The 20095-nt window shown below is 37.9% G+C and overlaps 2 protein-coding genes across 4 annotated transcripts in view; one reads left to right on the forward strand and one right to left on the reverse strand.

Annotated features, from left to right (window-relative positions):
* Window positions 1-605: 605 nt before the first annotated feature.
* Window positions 606-7165, reverse strand: rdh8a (retinol dehydrogenase 8a). Of its 2 annotated transcripts, none has more exons than XM_085271561.1 (6): window positions 6792-7165; window positions 4404-4586; window positions 2894-3073; window positions 2015-2108; window positions 1732-1915; window positions 606-1625 (listed from the first exon to the last, which is right to left on the reverse strand). In XM_085271561.1, exons 1-6 carry the CDS (start codon window positions 6895-6897, stop codon window positions 1398-1400), a joined length of 975 nt encoding a protein of 324 aa, XP_085127687.1. In that variant the 5' UTR covers window positions 6898-7165; the 3' UTR covers window positions 606-1397. The 2 variants fall into 2 exon arrangements, with proteins under 2 accessions (XP_085127687.1, XP_085127688.1); XM_085271562.1 differs by having other exon boundaries at window positions 4404-4565; window positions 6792-7159.
* A 9745-nt stretch (window positions 7166-16910) lies between these two features.
* Window positions 16911-20095, forward strand: part of col5a3a (collagen, type V, alpha 3a) — a 46246-nt gene continuing 43061 nt past the window's right edge. For both annotated transcript variants that reach the window (XM_085271563.1, XM_085271564.1), the window contains exon 1: window positions 16911-17157. In XM_085271563.1, the coding sequence (XP_085127689.1) occupies window positions 17073-17157 (85 nt within the window). In that variant the 5' untranslated portion in view covers window positions 16911-17072. The remainder of the gene's footprint in view (window positions 17158-20095) is intronic.

The raw sequence follows: 20095 nt of genomic DNA on the forward strand, positions 1-20095 counted from the left end.
GTGTGCTCAAAAATTGGCCTTATGCAGGAGTTTTTGTTTTGACCTGTGTATGAAATTAAAAAATGATTTTTGAACACATTCTCTTATTATATTTTTTTCAACCAGTATTTTCAAAATATCCATAGGGTTTAACCTTGATACATTTATTACTAATAGATAAATTGTTACAAATATAGCTAGTGAAAAATAAGTGTAATGGCCAGTTTCTCAAACTAATTTAATTAAATATTGTCCTACTTGTCTGTCTCAAGTAGATACCAGTTCCTGGACAACTTCAGCTGCTTCTCAGCAGTAGGAAAACACAGGTGAAGTAAATTTCACTGCACCAGATGTCTCAGTAAACCATACTGGTGAGCCAGAAAGCACAATGTCAGGACCCCAGAACTACTTCAGGCAAATGGAATATTTTGTTGAAAACTGTGCTTTTGTGTGAATAATACTGTAAAAATCAGTGCATGTCCCGTGTAATCCACAGGTTCGGAATCAGGGTAAAACAGTGAAATGCCGCCCCCTTGTGGTGTCGACTGAGTCTGTCAGACAGAGAGCTTTCAAAGTCAAAGTGGTCACGTTTTTTGTTATTTGTGTTCTTAAAAAAACATTCAGAGTAAATCAGAATTCACTTTATTTTTTCCATTAATTTGCTTGGTAAAAGTATCTGATCCAGCCCTTTGTAAAACTTGAAAAAACAAACCCAAACCAAAACAAACAAACATTCAGTTTATCAAAGATTAGAAATATGATTCAACAGCAGTTATGACCATGAGAACATTATATTAAGGTGAACATAAAATTAAGGGCACTGAAGAACAAAAGATGAAATATTTATATATATATTTATCATATATTCTGACTCTGTCTTATATGTCATTACTCTGATGAGTAATGAAACAATACCTAGGTTGCAACTTATGGTATTGTGATTGTGATATTTATTATAATTTTATGGTTTCTCTCATCATCTTAATTTATTTCTTGTGCTTTGACATCTGTCCATGTGTTTCAATCTTAAGTTCCATCTTTACGTTTTCATTTAACAACATATATATCCAACAACTTACAAAGCAGCTGTTCAGTTCTTGTCATACTACCCAGACTCTGGCATGAGTTCCTCGTCATATTATAACATACAATAATCCAATGTGTGTGTTGTTTGTATGTCTGTGTTGTGGTGTATGCATGTTTCTGTGTCAGTACATGAGGTCACCCTATATATAACATTTCTGTGACAAACTTGTGCAGCTGTGCATGTTGTCTTGAGAAGCTTATTGTGGCTCTGTCTTTAAACTAAAAGGTGGCTCTTCTCTCCAGGTTACTTGCTCTAGTCTAGTCTGTTCAGGAAACCTCCGTTCAACAAACTGGGAGGTTAAAGTTAAGTGACAGAATTACACACTCCATCTTCAGTTAGGTGAGATGGTGCGTCTACGCAGGCAGCTGCACGTCAAACACTTGAGGATGCTCATGGTGATGTGCATGAGAGGGCCGAAATTGAAGAGTAGATTGTAGAATGTGTTTACAGACAGGCCTCCAGTCTCATCGGCATATTTCAGGGCCACAATGGGTGTGTAGAGGCTGTTGGTCAGATTCCTGAAGCGTGGGTTGTTTGACTCAATAACCTTTTTAGTGCACTGGAAAAGATAAGAAGCAACAGAACATTTTAACGGCTGCACGCAGAACATCAACACAAATTCCTGAACTGGGTTCAGTGTAGGAGTTAGAAACCAATTCTTTTACCTTAGCTATGTCATCTGGTGTTTGGCCCATGGCCTCAAATATATCTATTGATGATGGCAGGTAAACGTCTTTAAAATAACGAACTGTGTCAGCATCCGCACCCGGATACTCCATCTTAGCCACATCCTCCATCATTTTCGTTTCAAATTCAGTGTGCACTGGGCCAGGCTCAATCATGGACAACCTGGGGTAAGTTAGATACAGTGTGATCAGTGGGGATGGTATTTTCAGTAGAAAATAAAGACACATGTGAAGGAAGACTAGCGGAAAGAGGGTAATCTACCTGATATTGAACTTCATCAGTTGCACAGCCAAACTCTCACAGAAGCCCTCCATTGCAAACTTAGAAGCAGTGTAAACATCGTTGAATACCACACCTGATTAAAGAACAACAAGAGGAGATAAAGAAGCTCAATGCACCGTAGAATGAGATTTCAAAGTACTCAATCAAGAATAGAAATCACTCACTTGATTTACAGATAAAGGACTAGGGTTAAAAAAAAGTAGCAGGCAGGACAACACAAGTGTCAGAAATTATGCAAGCTAATTCAGCAGTTTATCAGAAAGCGTCCAACCTGCTTTGCTGGAGGCCACCATTATGCTACTTCAAACAAGTTAAAACAAACACTAAAAATTCTTTGCAAGAACTTGCAGTTTGACTCAAATTACTGTAAGTTGTCAGAGCTTTACTGGAAATGTGAAACAGAGACCAACGAATAATAATATTAATATAATAATGAATTTTAAAAAATCATTTAAATTACCTAACAGTTTCATCTACGAAATCTACAGATATAACTTCAAACCATAAAGATAAAATTGCTGTTAACTTTCCTTTTGGATAAAACAATGTCAGCTTATACCAAGCTAAAATTTTGGAACACGTGCAGAGTGTTTTGCAAGTCATTATGAGTGATTATGGAGACTGTTGACTGTTTAATCGTCAAAATGTATATTCAATATGTTCTCTTTTGATATGCAGGAATCCAGTAAGCCTTATACCAACCAAAGTTGCCAGATTTAGAACCTACATGTAGCTTAATAGATTACAATAAACGGTCTATTACATGGTTTATTGTAATTTGTCATTCTCAAAATGTTTTTGACGTTCAGTTAGAATAGCACTACAAATTTTCTTATGCATAACTAATTATACTCATACCCTGAAGACCCATGACGCTGCTCATGACGATAATGTGCCCTGAACGCCTCTTCTTCATGTCTGGCATCACTTCTTTGATCATACGAACCACTCCAAAGAAGTTGGTCTCAAATACTTTTTTCATCTCCTCAATGCTGATGCTTTCCACAGGTCCAAGCAAGCCCACACCTGCATTGTTGACTGGCAGGAAACAGACACACAGATAATGCATTGTCCATAAATGCAATGATCAAAAAACAAAAACAAACAGAAATAGAGCGATATTTGACTTTATTACTTCATTAGACCATTTGTTAGTTAGTTGTTGGTTTTATGTCTGTGAAGGTTCTCAGTCATCCAGGTCATCGTAGTCAAAGGAGCTTGTAAAGAAAAGCGTCTGGACTTCTTTAAGTTGCTTGAAGACGTTTCACCTCTCATCCGAGAAGCTTCTTCAGTTCTAAGGTCAAATGGCAGAGAGTCCCAGATTGACCTTAGAACTGAAGAAGCTTCTCGGATGAGAGGTGAAACGTCTTCAAGCAACTTAAAGAAGTCCAGACGCTTTTCTTTACAAGCTCCTTTGATAAAGCTGGTTTTACTTGATACTGCCACCAGATGTCAGTATGTGATAACAACATGAAGGTCTGACGTAACACCAGGCTGAAGAGCCTTTGGGTCTTGAGTAATTAGGCGAAAGGGGATTTAATGCTGGATTTAGACTAAGATGTAGACAGGTTTATAAATAGATACTTTATCCAGGCTAAAGGTTTAAGGACCATAAGTGAAAAGCGTTACGTATTCAGAAGATCTGGTAAAATGGACTTTACTGCACTATAAAATTACTTGATAAATTCTGGATCACACATTGTGAGATTTTAGTTGTGAGGATTACTATTCAGAAAAATAAAGTATTGCAGCTGCACAGTGCTGTAAGCTTAGCTTCAGCTATCTTTCTCTCGGGTTATTAATGTGGTAGCCCATTCAGTTTTGGTCCATAATCTTTCTGACCACTGGAATTTTAAGACTCAGACTCCTCCCTCCACATACTCTAAGTGTCAACTGCGCAGTGCAACTACTGTTTAAAATATTTGTTTCACAAATAATCAAAGCCTTTGTCCTGAACTGTTGTTATAACTTTAGCAATAGCACAGGGCTTTACTTTTTATAAATACATGTATATTATTATCATTCCCACTGCACTTTATGTTCATATTGTAACCATCTGTACATATTATAGTGTTTTTGCATACATCTCTAATTCTTGAGCTGCTGTAAACAGTTGAATTTCCCCAGTGTGTGATTAAATAAAATCTATGTCTATGATATTATAAATAGCATAGACTTTCTATTGAATACGCAAAACTATAAAATGAAGCAGAACGATAGTGTTCCATCATATGTTAAAAAAAATAATTCTGTGTATAAACTCTTGTAAAACACATAATAAAAAAACAAACATACACTTATCCAAGGACAGAGAATCGATCATCATGACCTGCTTTTTAAAGAGATATACACTTTGTGTCCCACTCACTCAGAATATCAATATGGCGGTCCTTAACGTTATTGACGCACTGCCTGACGGACTCATCGCTACACACATCTAATGGAAGCAACGTCAAGGTCTTTCCATATACGTCTCCAGCTGCCTCCACCAACTTGTCCTTCTTCTTCAGGTCCCGCATCGTGGCAATGACTGATAGGGAGACACAGAGAACTGTATGGAGATAATGTGGCTTCAGACTTTGCAAAAATAGATATGATAGCGGAAAAGTGTCATGTAACACAACTTGAAGAGGCAAAGAAATGTTTAGGAATGTGAGGAGCACTTAAAATTATCAGTACTGGAATAGTTTATTATTTTAAGATATTAATGCCTTTACACATTTTTCTGACTATCACTGTTGCATTTAATATGAAAGTATTAATGCAATCATTATATTTTTAATGCTGAGGAAGTGACAGAGGACTCAAGTGACGTTACTAAATTAACTTTTTTTCTTGGACAAACACACCAGTGTAAAAACAAACAAGCACCCACACATGCTCAGATAGTGACACTCAGACGTGTGGGTCAGAGTTCCTGGAAAAGACCACGCCTGTTAGTTTACAGGGGACAGAATTGATTTCCTCTGAACTTTACCCGCTGGGGAACATTAACCTACATAAAGCGGAGGAATCTACCATGACCAACAACAATGAATATAAGCGCCGCTGACTTGGCTTCCACAGCTTCTTCCTTTTTGTGTGCTCTGCTTACACTTGGCAGACTGGCGTTATGTAACTGAGAAAACAGAGGCACTGGTGTTGCACAATGGCAATAGGCAGGAGTAAACAACCTCTTATTCAAATTTTCACCTAAGTCTACCTGTTGTCATTGGCAGACAAAAGCAAATCCTCACCTTATTCTCATGTGAACAGAGATGAGGTTGGATAAGTAATCAGATTTGGACCACTTTGCTGTGGAGGCTTGGACTGCTGTGCAGTGTTACTGATGCAACATGATGTATAACAATGTCTATCTATCTGTCTGTCTGTGTGTCTGTCATATATGCTCTACGCATAAACAACATCTTATGAAGAGTAATTGGGTCTACTTGAGACCAGGGTGTCCAGGAAGGGTTTCAAGGAAGCAACAGAAAGCTTTGCGTTTTGATTGAGACATGAACAAGAGGTCTATTGTTCTAAATGCTCCTGAAGGAATTACAACTGGGCAGCTTAACTATTCTTGAATGAACCACACTGCAAACACAGGGGTATTTTAAGGCCTTCTCTGAATTTCATCCATGTCACTGCAACTAATTCCTACTTTATGCACAACGCAATATTTAATCTCGGCTGGATTTCCTAAGGAATAGAGCAGATCAATGCAATCGCCAAGATGTGGCCTTATTGAAAGCAGGTCACACTGTTCAAACCAAACGAGTGTTGGGAGGGAGGGAGGTTTTGTTTTCCTCATCTATTTCGCAGTAATAAATCCCATCATATCCCAGTGGCCCCTAACAAGAGACAGAGAAAAAAACAAAACAAAATAAAAAAACAAGGTTTACTGAACCCTGTCCAGTTGTTCATACCATGTTAATAATGACAATTCTAACTGTCCATAACCTGTCAATGTAAGAAAGGGCTGACTGTAGCTTTATGGCAAATTATACAGTTTAGAGTCATAGCTAAAAACAAAATCTGGTCACAAGGCTCTTGGTACAAACCCCTCTAACATAATTCTGTCTGAGGCTCCACAGATTGACACAGGAGGATTTTTTTATTCAGTTCTAATTCCTCCAGTGACATTAATAATAGCTGGGAAGCAGGAGAGGACCAACAGTGTCAAAGTGTGAAACCTTAACTCCACTGCCTACCAATGAAGACTTCAAACAAGGCCCTTGCTTTAGAGTGAACCCTCGCTTGTACAGGTCTCAAACTTTGTCCCCCTTTCAACACTCGCTCCAGTGAGGGGACTATGGGCACATTAGACACGGCACTAAACCGGAGCAGGCGGTCTACAATTCACTGCAATAAAAGGGGGCTTTGTGCTGGAGAAGTCACTTGAAAGAGAACTGACAAGACCTCTTTTATGAATCCTGCCTGGCAAGCGGCATCCTTGCAGAGCCCTACCCTGGAAACTGCGCTTTCAGATGATAATAGTCGAGTCAAAGGGGCGACTGAATCCCAGTGCTTACAAAGGGATATGGATCCGATATTACAGGGGTTAGCATTTTAATTTAACCCACGCTAGATCACGTATGAGCGTTTAGACGGAGCGTTGCGCATGCAACTTGATCAAACTTTATGCGTAAAGGAAGCTTGCAGCGTGTTGCAGGGAAAAATAAGCACGAAATTGTATTTCAAGCGAACCACAATATTGCAGGCTTGTTACAAACAGGTCCGATCAAACAAACAATGTAGAAGAAAGCGCATTTACCATGGTAACGACTCTTTTCATCTTTGGCCAGGATGACGGCAATTCGTAACCCGATGCCGGAGGAGCAGCCGGTGATCAGCACAACTTTCTGCCCACTGTTCGCCATGATTTGTCCGTATACGCGCAGTGTTTTTCAGGGGTCTTCTGCTCCAGATGGTCCCAGCCGAGGGAGCTACCGATAACCGAACTTTAAAAAACTAAAGCCGATCATGCAGCCACAGCAGCCATGTGAGCGCCTAATTCAGTCACATGTTTCATAAAAATCAGTAAACACACACCCCCCCTCAAAAAAAGACGTGATACCGCAAACACCCCTTGCAGTTACTTGATAGGTGCCGACTGCCCTAGAAAAAGTAGCCTAGTTAATTTCCTTAAAAATGTGTGGACGTGCACGCGCGTGCGTGGAGGGGGCAGTGCTTATTTGATTTCTGAGTTGGTGACCCCAGCAACTGTAACAGTAATCATGGAGTTAATCGTCACAATGCTCCAGATAAAACCTTGATCAGGGCTTTTTCAATAAGTTGCCTATCCTATGATTCAACACTGTAATACGTTAATTTAATTAGAATCTACTTAGCATAAACTAAAAATAAGCTAAAGCACACTATTTAAACGGGCTTTTAAAATAACAGGTCCACATATAGCTTCACACACAGACACACGGAGAAATACACACACATATACTCTCCAGCTTTAGGTTATTTATAAAACATTCCAACCTTTGCTGAAATTTAGTTTGAAAGGTATTTACTTAATGCTCTGCGTTCCACTGACACCTAGTGGTAAGGTAGGCGCAGAGCACTGAAATAGCACCGAGGCTTTCTGAACTCATCGTGCCCGCACAAAATAACATAAACAATGTTAACTGCGATATTGTTGTCCATTCAGGTAATAAGGCTATTAAAAACATAGGAAGAATATTCAGAGTTTGTTTTTCAGCAGTGCTGTTACCGAATGGCTGTTATGTTGACCAGTGGACTCTGTTCTTGGCTCATGTTGTGAGGGGTCAAAGGTGCTCTGATAAGACCTCAAATGAAACTTGCTTCTTTTTTCTGATGAAATACTGTAGTGCAGTACTCAGCGTCTGTCATGTTTGGGCCTGTTGCTAAATGTGATGCAAGCACGTGCAAACTGTTACACTGAAAAAGGAATGATTCTCACACAATGGTAGAAGAGTAAACATTTATGCTTTTTGATCAAAGTTTTGACTGGTTGTTCAGGAAGATGGTATATGATTGGGGAAGAGTGCACACATAAAATTAGTGAATTAGTGTTTGTAATACGTCTGTTCAGAGGTTAATGTCGTTTTGTTTGGTTGATTAGTTAAGGGTCATTATTTGATGTCAGCTGCATTTGTTAATGTCAAGAAAGATTTGTCAGCTGTGATAGTCAGAAGAAGAGATGCTGAGAAATGGTCATTTGGTGTCATTCTGTGCTGCTTTATATGGTATGACATATATGGTGGATGCTTCTAGCCCTTGCTCTAAAGAGTAATCTAAGGTAATTATCCATCCATCCATTCTCTTCTGCTTATCCATATCAGGATCACGGGGGCTGGAGCCTATTTTAAAGTGACTAATAAGTGAATAAGCTATTGAAAGTAATCAGTATTTCACATACTTCCACTTACAATTCTTATGGTTACATTTCCCTTTTACAAAAGTCTTTGCATTTATTTAACTACTATGTGGACCTGGATGGTGTAAACTTGTAGCTGCCTGTAGCTGCTTGTTTCCCCGGTATTGCTGGTTCAGCTAAGAAATAGAATTAGCATTTTTCCATTGACAACAATTATTAAATACATGAAAACATGACATTAGGGATTGCTACTGTATTTAAATAAATCAAATAAGAACCTTAATTCAACATGATAATTAAGGGCTTTTGGCACCTATTGGCACTCAGTAGCATTTTTTTTTGGTTTAGTCCTTACACGATTCGCACTGCTGAAATAGAACAATTTACCCATTTTTACACAATTTTACACTTTTTTGGCAAATCCTGTCAAAGTTAATCTGACTGATTCAAAAGCAGGTGTGAAGTGCCATGTTTTCTTTTAGCTCCCTGTTCCCACTGCTGCAAAGCACACCACAGCTTGATGTTTTCACCACCACACTTCAACAACAGATGATATTAGACAATGATGTGCAGTGCCTGGTTTTAAGCAAATGTAATGTTTTGAGGTCTGCCCAGATCAACATTTCACTCACTGGACAAAAGAAATGTCATCTGTGTCATCTGTCAAATGCTTTCAAATGCTATTTTGGAAATATATCTTGAGGCCTTCTGCTCAGGGACTGTTCAACCGTAAAGGCCAGACTGGTTAAATTCAGCTAACCTTGTTGAGGTGCTGGCATGTTCTTCCAGGTCCTGAAGCTCTTTGAGAGTGATTTTTGCGTTCTTGGTCACCTCCCAGTTTGCCCTTTTACTCAATACAGCAGGACAACTAGTAGCTTCAAACCTCATCCATTACTGAGGCTACTGCGCTACAAATAATACTTAAGAAATGCTTCTGAATTCCTGGTTTTATTTGCTTTACCCTGATCTATTCGTTTCTTTCTAAATTATTTAGTTTGAAACAGGTGGGCTCCAGTAAAGCTGTATATACATCATGAGGATATTTAAAGCAAACAGGATGCACCCGACTACAGACCAGAGTGCCACAGCAAAAAGTATAAAAACATCTACATATGAGAGATTTTCTTTTTTTTCTCTTTAATAAATTTCTAATCCTTTCTATAAACAAAATTGCACTATTATCATGAGTTCATAAGAGTACATTGGGAAAATGCCAATTATATTCATTTAAAATGATAGTGGAAGGGGTCTGAATGCTTTCTGTGGCTGTTCTATTCAAAATTAGAACACACAGTACAAAAGTGATTGTCATAGACTTCTAGTCATCACTGCTTGTGATAAAGACCATATTTTGCTGACAACACAGAGCAGACTTTCAGCCTACACTGACTGAGACCCAGTTTTTTTCTTGCTGTCTCACAAAGCTAATGACAGCTTATTTAAAACCTAATTGTCACAGTGAAAACAGAAATTAAAATTAGATCATTAAAGTAACAGAATTTGCATTGTCAGATAAACCAGACTTTTACAACAGCAGGTGTTTCAGTATAAATTAAGGTTATATACTTGGTTATACTCGATCATTTGGCTTACTGATATTTAAGTGCCAGAACAGATCAGTAAAACCATAAGCAACCAAAAGTAGTAATATATGAAAAAAAAAAGCCTATATATTATTCATGGTTCTGCAAAATAAGAAAAAAACTGTGCAATTATTAGCAACAAATTAATGACCTTTTATATTATTTATGGCCCATTGAGGCCTGAGCATATATATAATATATAAAATTGAATAAAACATCACTCAGACCTTAGGAGAAACTAGTCTTAAAGCAAGAGTCGTCTTCACAAAAATAAGTCACCACATAGGCTACTCATTAAAATACATGGACTTTCCAAAATGCATTATTTTTATGTTACAAATCAAATTCAGTGAAGCATATATATGGTTCCTTGTCTGTTTATGATATATATAAATGTGTATATTAAAACTACCTGCAGAAACTACAGGAAAATAAATACATATAAGTTTAAAGGAACATTTATTTATGAACATTTTCCTTGATTCACTCTCATAAATATAACACACAGATCAAAATGCAAAGTACAAAAACATTTATACTTTTCTTTAAAGCTTTAAGTTAGTTCACTGAACTGAGCACACACATATAGTCTAATACAGGCTGAGCTATTCTATGACATAGCACTTGATGGGATGGCTTCCATAAAAGAGCCAGGTAGACAGCTGCAAAAGAAAATTAAGTGGATTTTTGGGTCAGTGTCCAGCCAAATTTAAAAGAAAACAGTGAAGTGTAGATCTTCTTACAACCAAAATATATTAAGATCGAAATTGTAAATACATAACAAGAACTAAAAAATAGCATTATAACTACTGGTGGTACCCCTTATTGTCTTTTTTATACATAATTAAATCAAGGTGAAATTAGTTACAAATAGTGAATTATAATAGTGAAGTGATAAGACCTAAAGAAAAATAAACACTAATATATGCAAAATAATTAGGATTTCTTTTTAATTAAACAGATGATAAAGTCAAAAAACATACAAAATCCCCTAATTTCCTTCGGGATTAAGAAAGTATTCTGATTCTGATTCTGATAACATACTCCACTATTTCTTGCTTGAAAATATCTATAAATAGGTTACATTTTGCATTGGATCCCTGCATAGTGATACACGAAGTTGTGGCAACATTTAATACACTATTGACTACTACGTTCTACATTCACAATATCTTTTTTGTTCTTTTATTTTTTACAAAAAAACATTGCCTTCTTGATACATCTGCTGCACATCTAAAAACTCTACCATCAGTTGTGCTAGTTTTAGGTCAACGATTGAATTTTTCTGCCACAAATTTCCTTAATTTATATAAATTGCTTTCCTTTATATAAATCCAACACAAACAACACCTATCTCAACATTAACTATATGATGCATGGGTTTCATCAAGTTACCACAGTTTGATAATAGGTAGGGGTATTGGGAGTAAAACCCAAATTCTTGCCCATTATTGATGGTTGGATGCAAGAAAACAAACATGGTTCCTGACCAATTAAACTGCCGTTAAAGGTGGTTGTTAGGGGGGGAAAGTGTCCCGCATCTGTTAAAATCATTTGTCTATATTTTTTATTTGTTATTTTTCTTATGGAGTCAGTTGTGCTCCTCTGAGAGAGCCCAGATGATCATCTGCCACTGGATACAAGAAGAACTGTACAAGAAAAATTAATGTAAATGTAAATTGCTGGAGTAATGCCTGGACATTCCTTGCATGCTTTTTCTTGTGCCTCTGGACAAAATGGGCAGGTGTAGATGCAGAAAAGGAGGTGTACTGGACAGTCAGTGATGTCCGTCAGCCTCTGAGCTATTTGTGTGGAATGTCAGAGGACTGAGGTGCTAAGACAAAGAAGGAATTAGGAGAGACAAAGGGGAAGGTATAATGCAAGCCCATGCGTGCGTTTCCATGCCATAGGCTTTCTCTGCTTTAAATGCCTTGTTGTAAACCCTCCTCCTCATTTAACCTCAAATGTTCTCCTCTCCACCTTCTCTTCTGCACATCTATACTTGTATGCCTGCAGCATCAAATCCTCATTTCAAGCAGAATGGTTTTCATTATACTTGCTGAGAACTTTTCACCTCACTCAGACACCTCTGAGCACAGCTGTGCCCTAAAGACCCAAATCATCTCTAACCTCATTGCCAAAGTCCAAGTCATGAAAATGGCACTCCTATTCCCTCTAACCCTAACTTTTATAGCTTAATAGTCAATTTCCTGTATACAGACTTTAAGGATACATGAACAGATGCTCCTTGAGCTTCCACTGTTTTTCCAGCTGACAGTATAAAGTTTTCCTCCTTCATAATTGAACATACATGTAGTGATTAGAGACACTGTTCTAAATGTACAGTGAAATTTAAAACTTGTTATAACAAATTAATAGCAAAGCATTTAAACATTTTCCTCTCATTTTTTTAATTTTATGCTTAAAATGTACATTTCTTTCTCTCAGTAATATTTCACGACTTCACATCAAACAGTACCAGGCGTACTTTAATCGTTTTAACCCTCTGTTAGTTGTATCTCAGTGCAGTAACATTAAAAACAAGACAGCTCTGGCTGATGCTCCTGAATGGATAATGGACTCTAGCTGTTTGAAAAGGTCTAGAGGACTGGAATGTTTGCTACAGGTCAGGAGTGGCGCTTTCTGCTCTTTTGTGTCCAGTCTGCAGAGGAGGTGTGGAATGCAAACTTCATGAGAACAGAGGCGAAGAAAGAGAAGAAGGGAAAGAGAAGCTAGGGGTCGATGCACGGGAGGGAGACTCGAAGAGGGGAAGAATGGGTGCAAAGAAAGCAGTGATAGTGTTTGTGGGCTTCTGGGGCAAAAAAAGTGTTAATTGAAGTGCTAAAAGAAAAGCTCACAGGCTGCACCAGAAGAAGAGTTCAAGTTGCTGCTGTAACAGATCACTCAATGAACATACAATGAACAACCTTGACAGCAATTCTAAAAACAAAGTCACAACTCTAAGCACAAAAAATGCCCTTTTTTATAACAGCTCACGATTCTGCATAATTTGGACATCAGCATTCAATATTCAAAGATCAAAAAAAATTGGTTCACAACCCTTTTTTGTGTGGCTACATAAAAAAAGAAACATTTACTATGGCCCTTAATTTCTTTGCATAAATTAAAGGAAAACATTGTCATGCACCTACAGGTTAGTAAAAGGACGGTCAAAAAAGAAAGCAAAGACAAACAACAGCATGGTGCCAGCTGCATCTGATTCTTGCCAAGAAAGTACACAGATGGATCCCTGCGAGGGCTGTTCACTCTTCCACTGTGGAACCATACTGTAACTCTTTAGACCAAATAATTTGCTGATTTTAAATGTCCTCATGGACTGTGGATGACTGCAGCTTTCCAGATATGTGTGGAAGAATTTCATTTGGTGTTGAAATTTTCTTTTTACCGTACCAATTTTCCTCTTAATTACTTTTCTGTCTCGAGAAGAAAGCACAATCATGGTGGCACGGCATAGACAAGGATACACAGGAGGGTAAGCATGAGTGTGGTCATTGGTTCAGCTCATTTAGCCTATTTGTTTGAGCAGCTCATTTAACAGACATGGTCCTTAAATGTTAATTAGTTTAGTCCCCCCCTCCCATCTCTAATGTTTATAATTATCACCAGACTGGCGGTTTTCCTTTAGTTGCCAGCCAAATGCAAAAGTGAAAATTTCCACATACTTCCTTAGAGTCAGAGGAACAATGTGGAAACTGTCACTATAGCAGGATTTGGTAAAGAGCTGTGTAGAGTAGAGTTATATGTTTAATGAAGCAATCCTGCATCCATTCGTTGTTGCAAAAGAACCCACTATGTGATGATTTGGTATATAGGCTAATTGCGGTTATGTGAACACTCTTATGTAAGAGCACATGCTGTCTGATATATTGAAGTCCTATCATCAGCAGACAGTGGGTGGCACGCTCACGTATCTCTTGGGATGCGTTGACAGATCAGGGGTTTTACAGCCTTTGACAGATTAACCTACATATTTCTCCACAAATAGAGGAAACGTCAGTTGATCGGATAGGGATGTCAGTTGTTTGTTTTTCTTGTGAACTCGCCAACATCCAACCACATCTTTCATTGTTTTAACTAAGAGCACCGAATCCGCATTGCTTCTCTGTGTAATTTGTATTACAGACAGATGTTAGCTGTCTGCAGAGAAAAATGCAACACTTTTTGTCCAAGGCTTAGTCATAATTCTTTCATAAGTAATGGTAATTAAGTCATAGTGGATTAGTTACCACAGTGGCTAAAGTGAATAACATTGTTTTTATATCATTCGTAAATGAATGACACTGAAAGCCCATAAGGAAATAATGTTGTGAGATCCGAGATGCTCTGTAATTCAACTTTTTCATAATGACTGCATACTAGAAAAAAATACTTTAAAAGTATCTTTGATCATAAATCATATTTTGGCATTTTGAGAGAGTCAGTTGTTGTTTCCTTCTGAAAACATACATATTTCTGTTCCTGATTATTGGCCTCTTGTCTTGTTATAGCAAGTTCTCCAACACTGGGAGCAGACAGATCTTACTGAAATCTCGTCTTTGTATCTCTAGTATGTAATACTAAGTGTTCATGTGCTCATCTTGTGGATTACTTGGGTTTTGCAGTAGAGTCTAATACATGATAACAACAGATTTCTTAACTTCCACTCTCTCTGTGATAATGTAATAAAAAACACTGGACAGTTATTTATCAGCAAAGAGTGACCTGCAGAGGGAGAAAGAGTTGCTTTCAGTCTGTCACATGCCTTTAACTTTACACGCCACTACTGTGTTTATAATTTGATCATTTCCAGGAAATAAAAATGTAGAAACAGGAATGTCAGTGATGAAAACTAAAACAGAAACAGATTCTTCATTTGTTTGTTTGTTTTTTCTTCTTCATTTCTTGCCAAACTTCATCTCCAATTTCCTACTTTTAAACTAATAAATGCACACCAAAAAAAAGTCTCTGTGTTTCCTCGTGAGTTGTAATTTGTAGAAAAAGTGGCTCCAGTAGTTCAGGATAAAGAGAATAACTGATTTGGGAGTTCTTTTAAACATCTGTGTGTTTATTGTAAATTTCTTGAAAAGGTAAATCTATTTAAATCATCAGGCTGTTTTATGGATTCTGCTTCATTGAAGATGAGAAAATGCTGCAATGAGTCAAAAGGATCAACCTAATTTTAGTTATCACATTATATGAATAATTATAATTATGCTTGAGTCCCAATTTTCAATTCACGTAGTAAAAATTAATGTCATGTTTTTTTGTTTGTTTGTTTTGAATAAAGGAGAAACTGTAACTTCTTTTGTCCATCGTTATGTGATTTTAAGTTACACAGGACAAAGGTACATAGCACACGCTCTAAAAGTATTTCTCACTCAAAGTTCAGACTACCTATTAGACTCTTAGTAACTATCTGCTAAAAGCTACCAGGAATGTGGCCCTAAATCAGGCTAAAGCTAAACTTGTACTGTGGGAGGTCAGGGAGACTGTTGTTTACCTAACAAATCAACATCAGTGTGTCCAGTCATCTGTTTCTGTCAACGCTCTTCTAATCTCTTGCTACCACTAGTTTTCTGTACTCTTTCTAATTAGGCCCACACTTATTCCCACAATTTGGACTATTTCACTTTGAGGAAATTCAGGAAATACATTTATATTTCATATTCCTAAAGGTTTTCTTATTTTAAAGAACTTGAAGGAAGATTATTAAATGATAACAAACTTTAATGATACTGAACTTAACAGTTTGAATTTATTTATTTAACCATTAAGAAAAAAAAGAACATATTCTGGATTCAGATCATAGGTCAATGATGTTGAATAATTTGGGGCTTAGCATTTGGCTTGGACTGAAATGATATGGAAACGCTCTGTTGGAAAATGACTGAGTTGAGGCCTTCTACATTCTGTGGTTAGAGGCTCTTTTCCCTTGAGATATTATGACTTGGCTCATTTTGTCTTTAATATTCTCTGGGATTTCATCTCCCAGTTATTTTTACAAAAGCCTTCTGTAGCTTGGATTCTAGAATCATTATCTTTGGTAATATTCCAATTAGACAAGGCCTTCACAAGTCTTATCTTAAAGCATGTCTCAACTGAATACAGTTGTCTTGGAATTAATTAGATTTTTGGCAGAATGTATTCAGCTCCCAGAAGTGATGATCGCTACACGTTTGAGCTCAGATGACTGGGAAAGATGTCACCTATACCTAAGACATTTCTTCTCATTCCTCTTAGCAGCGTTAAACAGAAATTACTTCTTGATATTTTAAGTCAGATTAACTGGCATTTAAAAATTGCAAAAAAGTGAGACAATGTGGATGTTTGTGTTTTGTGCAGATAGAGCCCTGCTATTTTCTCGTGGGTTTGACTAAATTAGAGACATCTACTATGGGATAGCCACTAAAATTAAAGTTAGGACCCGCCCAGCCCCTTTTATTAATTTCTAAAATGATGACTCTGAGCTGTGGTGGGCTCATTCTCTGAGTTCATTCAGCCAATAAACAAACAGTGTTCAAGCAAAATAACAATAATGAAATACTGACATTTACATATATTAAAAAATATATTACCATCAACATGAGCATTAGTAGGGTCATTGTTACGTAAAATAAAAATACGAAAAATTCCAGTGATCCGTTTTTAAAAATCTTGTATCTAATTGACTCAGGTGTCATCCTGTTCTAATTTAGTTCTGCAAAAAAAATCTATATGACAAGTTACCAGGTAAATTTGTTGTACTTTACACGCTGTCTGTGGGTAATGACAACCTCTCAGAAGTGGGAACTGACAAATTACGCGAGTAATAAACGTGATTTATGATGGAGTCCCTGGAGGCGCACCGCGCAGCCATGCGACGCAGTGCACCGTCCTGTGGGAGGGACAAGGCGGAGGAGGAGAACAGGGAGGGAAGGAGTGATGGCGAGAGGGAGAAATTGAATTAGAGGAGCAGAGCGAACCTCAGAGAAGACACCACAACAAAACTTTTCAACAGTCAAGCAAGTGGAGCTGCACACTGGCTTGTCTCCTTTTCTTCGCGCATGGCTACCTAGTTCCAGCAGCAACAACGCCTGCAGTCTAAAGTTTTGGGTCTGGAAACAGGTCCCCGCATTGAAAGATGGACCATTTAATAAGGACCTGGTCGCGCTGGAGACTAACACTGTTTCTGTTTGTTCTGCTTCATGTAACAACGACACAAGCAGGTAAAGTATTTAGCTGGACACTCAAATGTACAATACAGATCATTGAAAATGCAAAAATGTTTTTTATGCCCCCTTATAGACTTTTCTGTTGTCTGATTGACGCTTTGTCCCCTTCATCTAAGTTTCCCTGACTATTTTTAAAGACTCTTTTATTGATAACTTGGCCTTTAGCCAACACAAAGTTATTAGCGCAGATCTTCACACCTTCATCTTAGATTCAGTTTGGTTCCTGGTGTGTTAGACTCATTTAAATCTTTGCAAATGGTTTGTTGATGCTGCTACGTGTTCTACAGAGTCGCTTCGGGCTGGGATTAAAATTGCAAGCTGACTCAAATGACTTTTAGAAGTTGTCGGAATGCTTGAGAGGTGTGCAGATGATTGTAATATAACCCCTTCTTGCATATGACAGATTAATTATCCGCCTCATTGCACTGGGAGGGTATTTAGCAGCTTCCTCAGCTTTTCCTGTTCTTGTTGCATTTTAATCAAAGATATTTCCAAGATTTGAATTGGGCTATGTCCTTCATGCGTCAGGTGTAAATCAGCGATTTAAGGAGATGTGTGATGTCATGTTTGAGTTTGCTTGTGACCGGCGTCGGTTTACTGTGAAAGAGGGTTTGACGTTGGCTTGCGAATGGCTGAAACACTGCAAGTGGGCAGATTAAAATTCCTTCCATGGATCTGTTTAATGCACACAGATCTTAAATTAATGCACATATTACTACTGCCTTCCTGATTCTGGTACACTTTTATAGTGATGTATTTTATTGCAGACTTGAATCTCAGATCACATTTGCACAGTAACTGATATGACCCACTTCCACTATGGTGGAATGTAATCATTGGACACATTTTCCAGTTATCCACCTGCAAAAAAGAAGACATCTGGTGACTATCAAACAGCTGTATCTGTCTGTCACAGTGTCCAGGCCTTCACATTTGTTGCACTTTCAAAAATAAATAAATAAAAACCAGCCATTGATGCAGCCATTTTAAGAGTTGCTCGTTGCCGACATGGCAAGTAGCTCACTTCTAATTGTCACCCACGCAGGTCTCTGGCACAAGTATCATTAACTGATGCAGACTACTTCTTTACAAGAGTTGCAGTTTACAGATTTGGTGATGAAGGGATTTTGTGGTCTTTCCAAAGTAGTTACACATATTTTGTTGTCAGTCTTGGTTTTTTGGCTTCACCTACTTTTATGACTGGCAAGATTTTTGGAATTCATTGGCTCAAACAACATCAAGAGAGGAGGAAGTGAGCCAATAGACACAAGTGGCATTCAGGCGGCACAGCGGTTGTCCATGGTGTCCATTGCTTTCTATTGAGGATCTGTGAAGTGAGAGCCTCACATGATTAAAAGAGTGAATAGGACATATGGTGGTACAGATATGACAGTCTTAGATATGCACATGTGGCTGATAATGTGTGTGTCTTGTGCCTGTGAATTTAAGCATGCATGTGTGTGTGTGTGTGTGTGTGTGTGTGTGTGTGTGTGTGTGTGTGTGTGTGTGTGTTTGTTGTGTGTACTGCAGTTCAAGAATGTTTTCCCATATGCTTTCTGTGTGTGTTCGGGAGATGAGAGAGTACTTTGTAGTCATGTTTGCTAACAGGAAGTGCGATGTTCTTGGACATGTGCATGGTTCATTTCTTTTAGAATCCTCTGTTGTGCTGCCTCGATGTGTTTCTGCTCAGTTTTGTTTTCTTTGTTTTCTTTTTTTAGTCCGCTCAAAGTCTGGGTGTATGGGATATTTGTTTTTATTTTATGTGCCTTATCACATCATTTACATCATCTTGCTCCTCTTGCTTTTGCCTGTGATAGGGGGCAAATTGTGCATACAGCCCCCTCACTGTGTCCCGTTTGATTCAGTCTTCTTGCCGATCCTTCACCAGACTCCCAAAGGATGGCAGCAAAGCTTGTTCGCCTTTGATCCAGCAACAAATTACTGGCAAATAAAAACACATGAAAAAAGGCTGCTGCATTTATCAGCATAGAGAATGAGAAAAGAGGCATTACAGCTCTAGTGTTAGTTCCTGCGAAATGAGTTCAAGCTATTCTAATTGAATCATTAAACATGAGAAGTGTTAGATATGCTGATATCTGTCCTTACTTGCTGATGCTGCAAGTATCACATCAAAACTGCTTCTCTGACATTGTGATGAAGCAGACTGTTTGGAATTCCCCCAAGTGTTTAATCTTTAGATATGATGCCTATACGCTTTGTGGCGCCAAACCTCAATCTATAGTATTCAATGGACATCTGGCTTCCAGAAACTCCCTTCCCCTCAGGCTTCTATGACTCTGAGTTCCTGATCACTGGATGCTCCAAGCAGCTTTTTGGGAGACTAGCTGGAACGGCTTCCTGTGGACTTGCAATAAACAAACATCAGATGAGTTTCCTTTCTGTCCATGTATCCTCACATGTCATTTGCTTTAATATCCACATTTCTGAACTTCAGAAAAGTTATTTCAAAGTCATCCATCACGTGCACCATCTCTGAATAATCGTTAAGAGTTCCTATCAAAGTCATTTAAAACCATGTACAACCACTAACATTGCAGTAATCTTGGTCTCTGAGTTCCACTTATACTGTTTCTCTGGAGCAAAAATGAAATAGTCATGTCTGTACCTGTATTACACATAGTTTGTGAATATTTTATTTTATAATACTGTGTTCTGCTTTGATTTTAGAAACCCTGTTGCTCTCCATAAAGCTGCCTTAATGTTATGTATCAAAGTCTAGATGACAGCTTGCGTTTGAAACTAAAATGGGCTTGGTCATGCATAGATGTGCATGTTTTTTCCTCACTATTGCCCAGGGCTTGATGATTTGAATCAACAAGGACCATTGTGAGCCTTGCAGTAGATAATGGATTTACATTAGTGAAAGAAAGTCCTGACAAGCCTAGTAGTATAAATGTGTGTGTTTCTATGT

Source organism: Mchenga conophoros, linkage group LG4 (assembly GCF_057382185.1).
Source record: "Mchenga conophoros isolate Kocher_MC1m ecotype Shallow Benthic linkage group LG4, M_conophoros_male_GT1.1, whole genome shotgun sequence".
Lineage (NCBI taxonomy): Eukaryota > Metazoa > Chordata > Actinopteri > Cichliformes > Cichlidae > Mchenga > Mchenga conophoros.

Bases quoted from the DNA above. Each gene is read 5' to 3' on its own strand.
- rdh8a (XM_085271561.1), bottom strand. From the start codon at position 6,897: ATGGCGAACAGTGGGCAGAAAGTTGTGCTGATCACCGGCTGCTCCTCC. The intron at 2,109-2,893 runs GTATGAGTATAA...TTCTTTAATCAG, and splicing joins CAGCGTCATGGGTCTTCAGG to GTGTGGTATTCAACGATGTT. The intron at 1,626-1,731 runs GTAAAAGAATTG...TATCTTTTCCAG, and splicing joins CACCAGATGACATAGCTAAG to TGCACTAAAAAGGTTATTGA.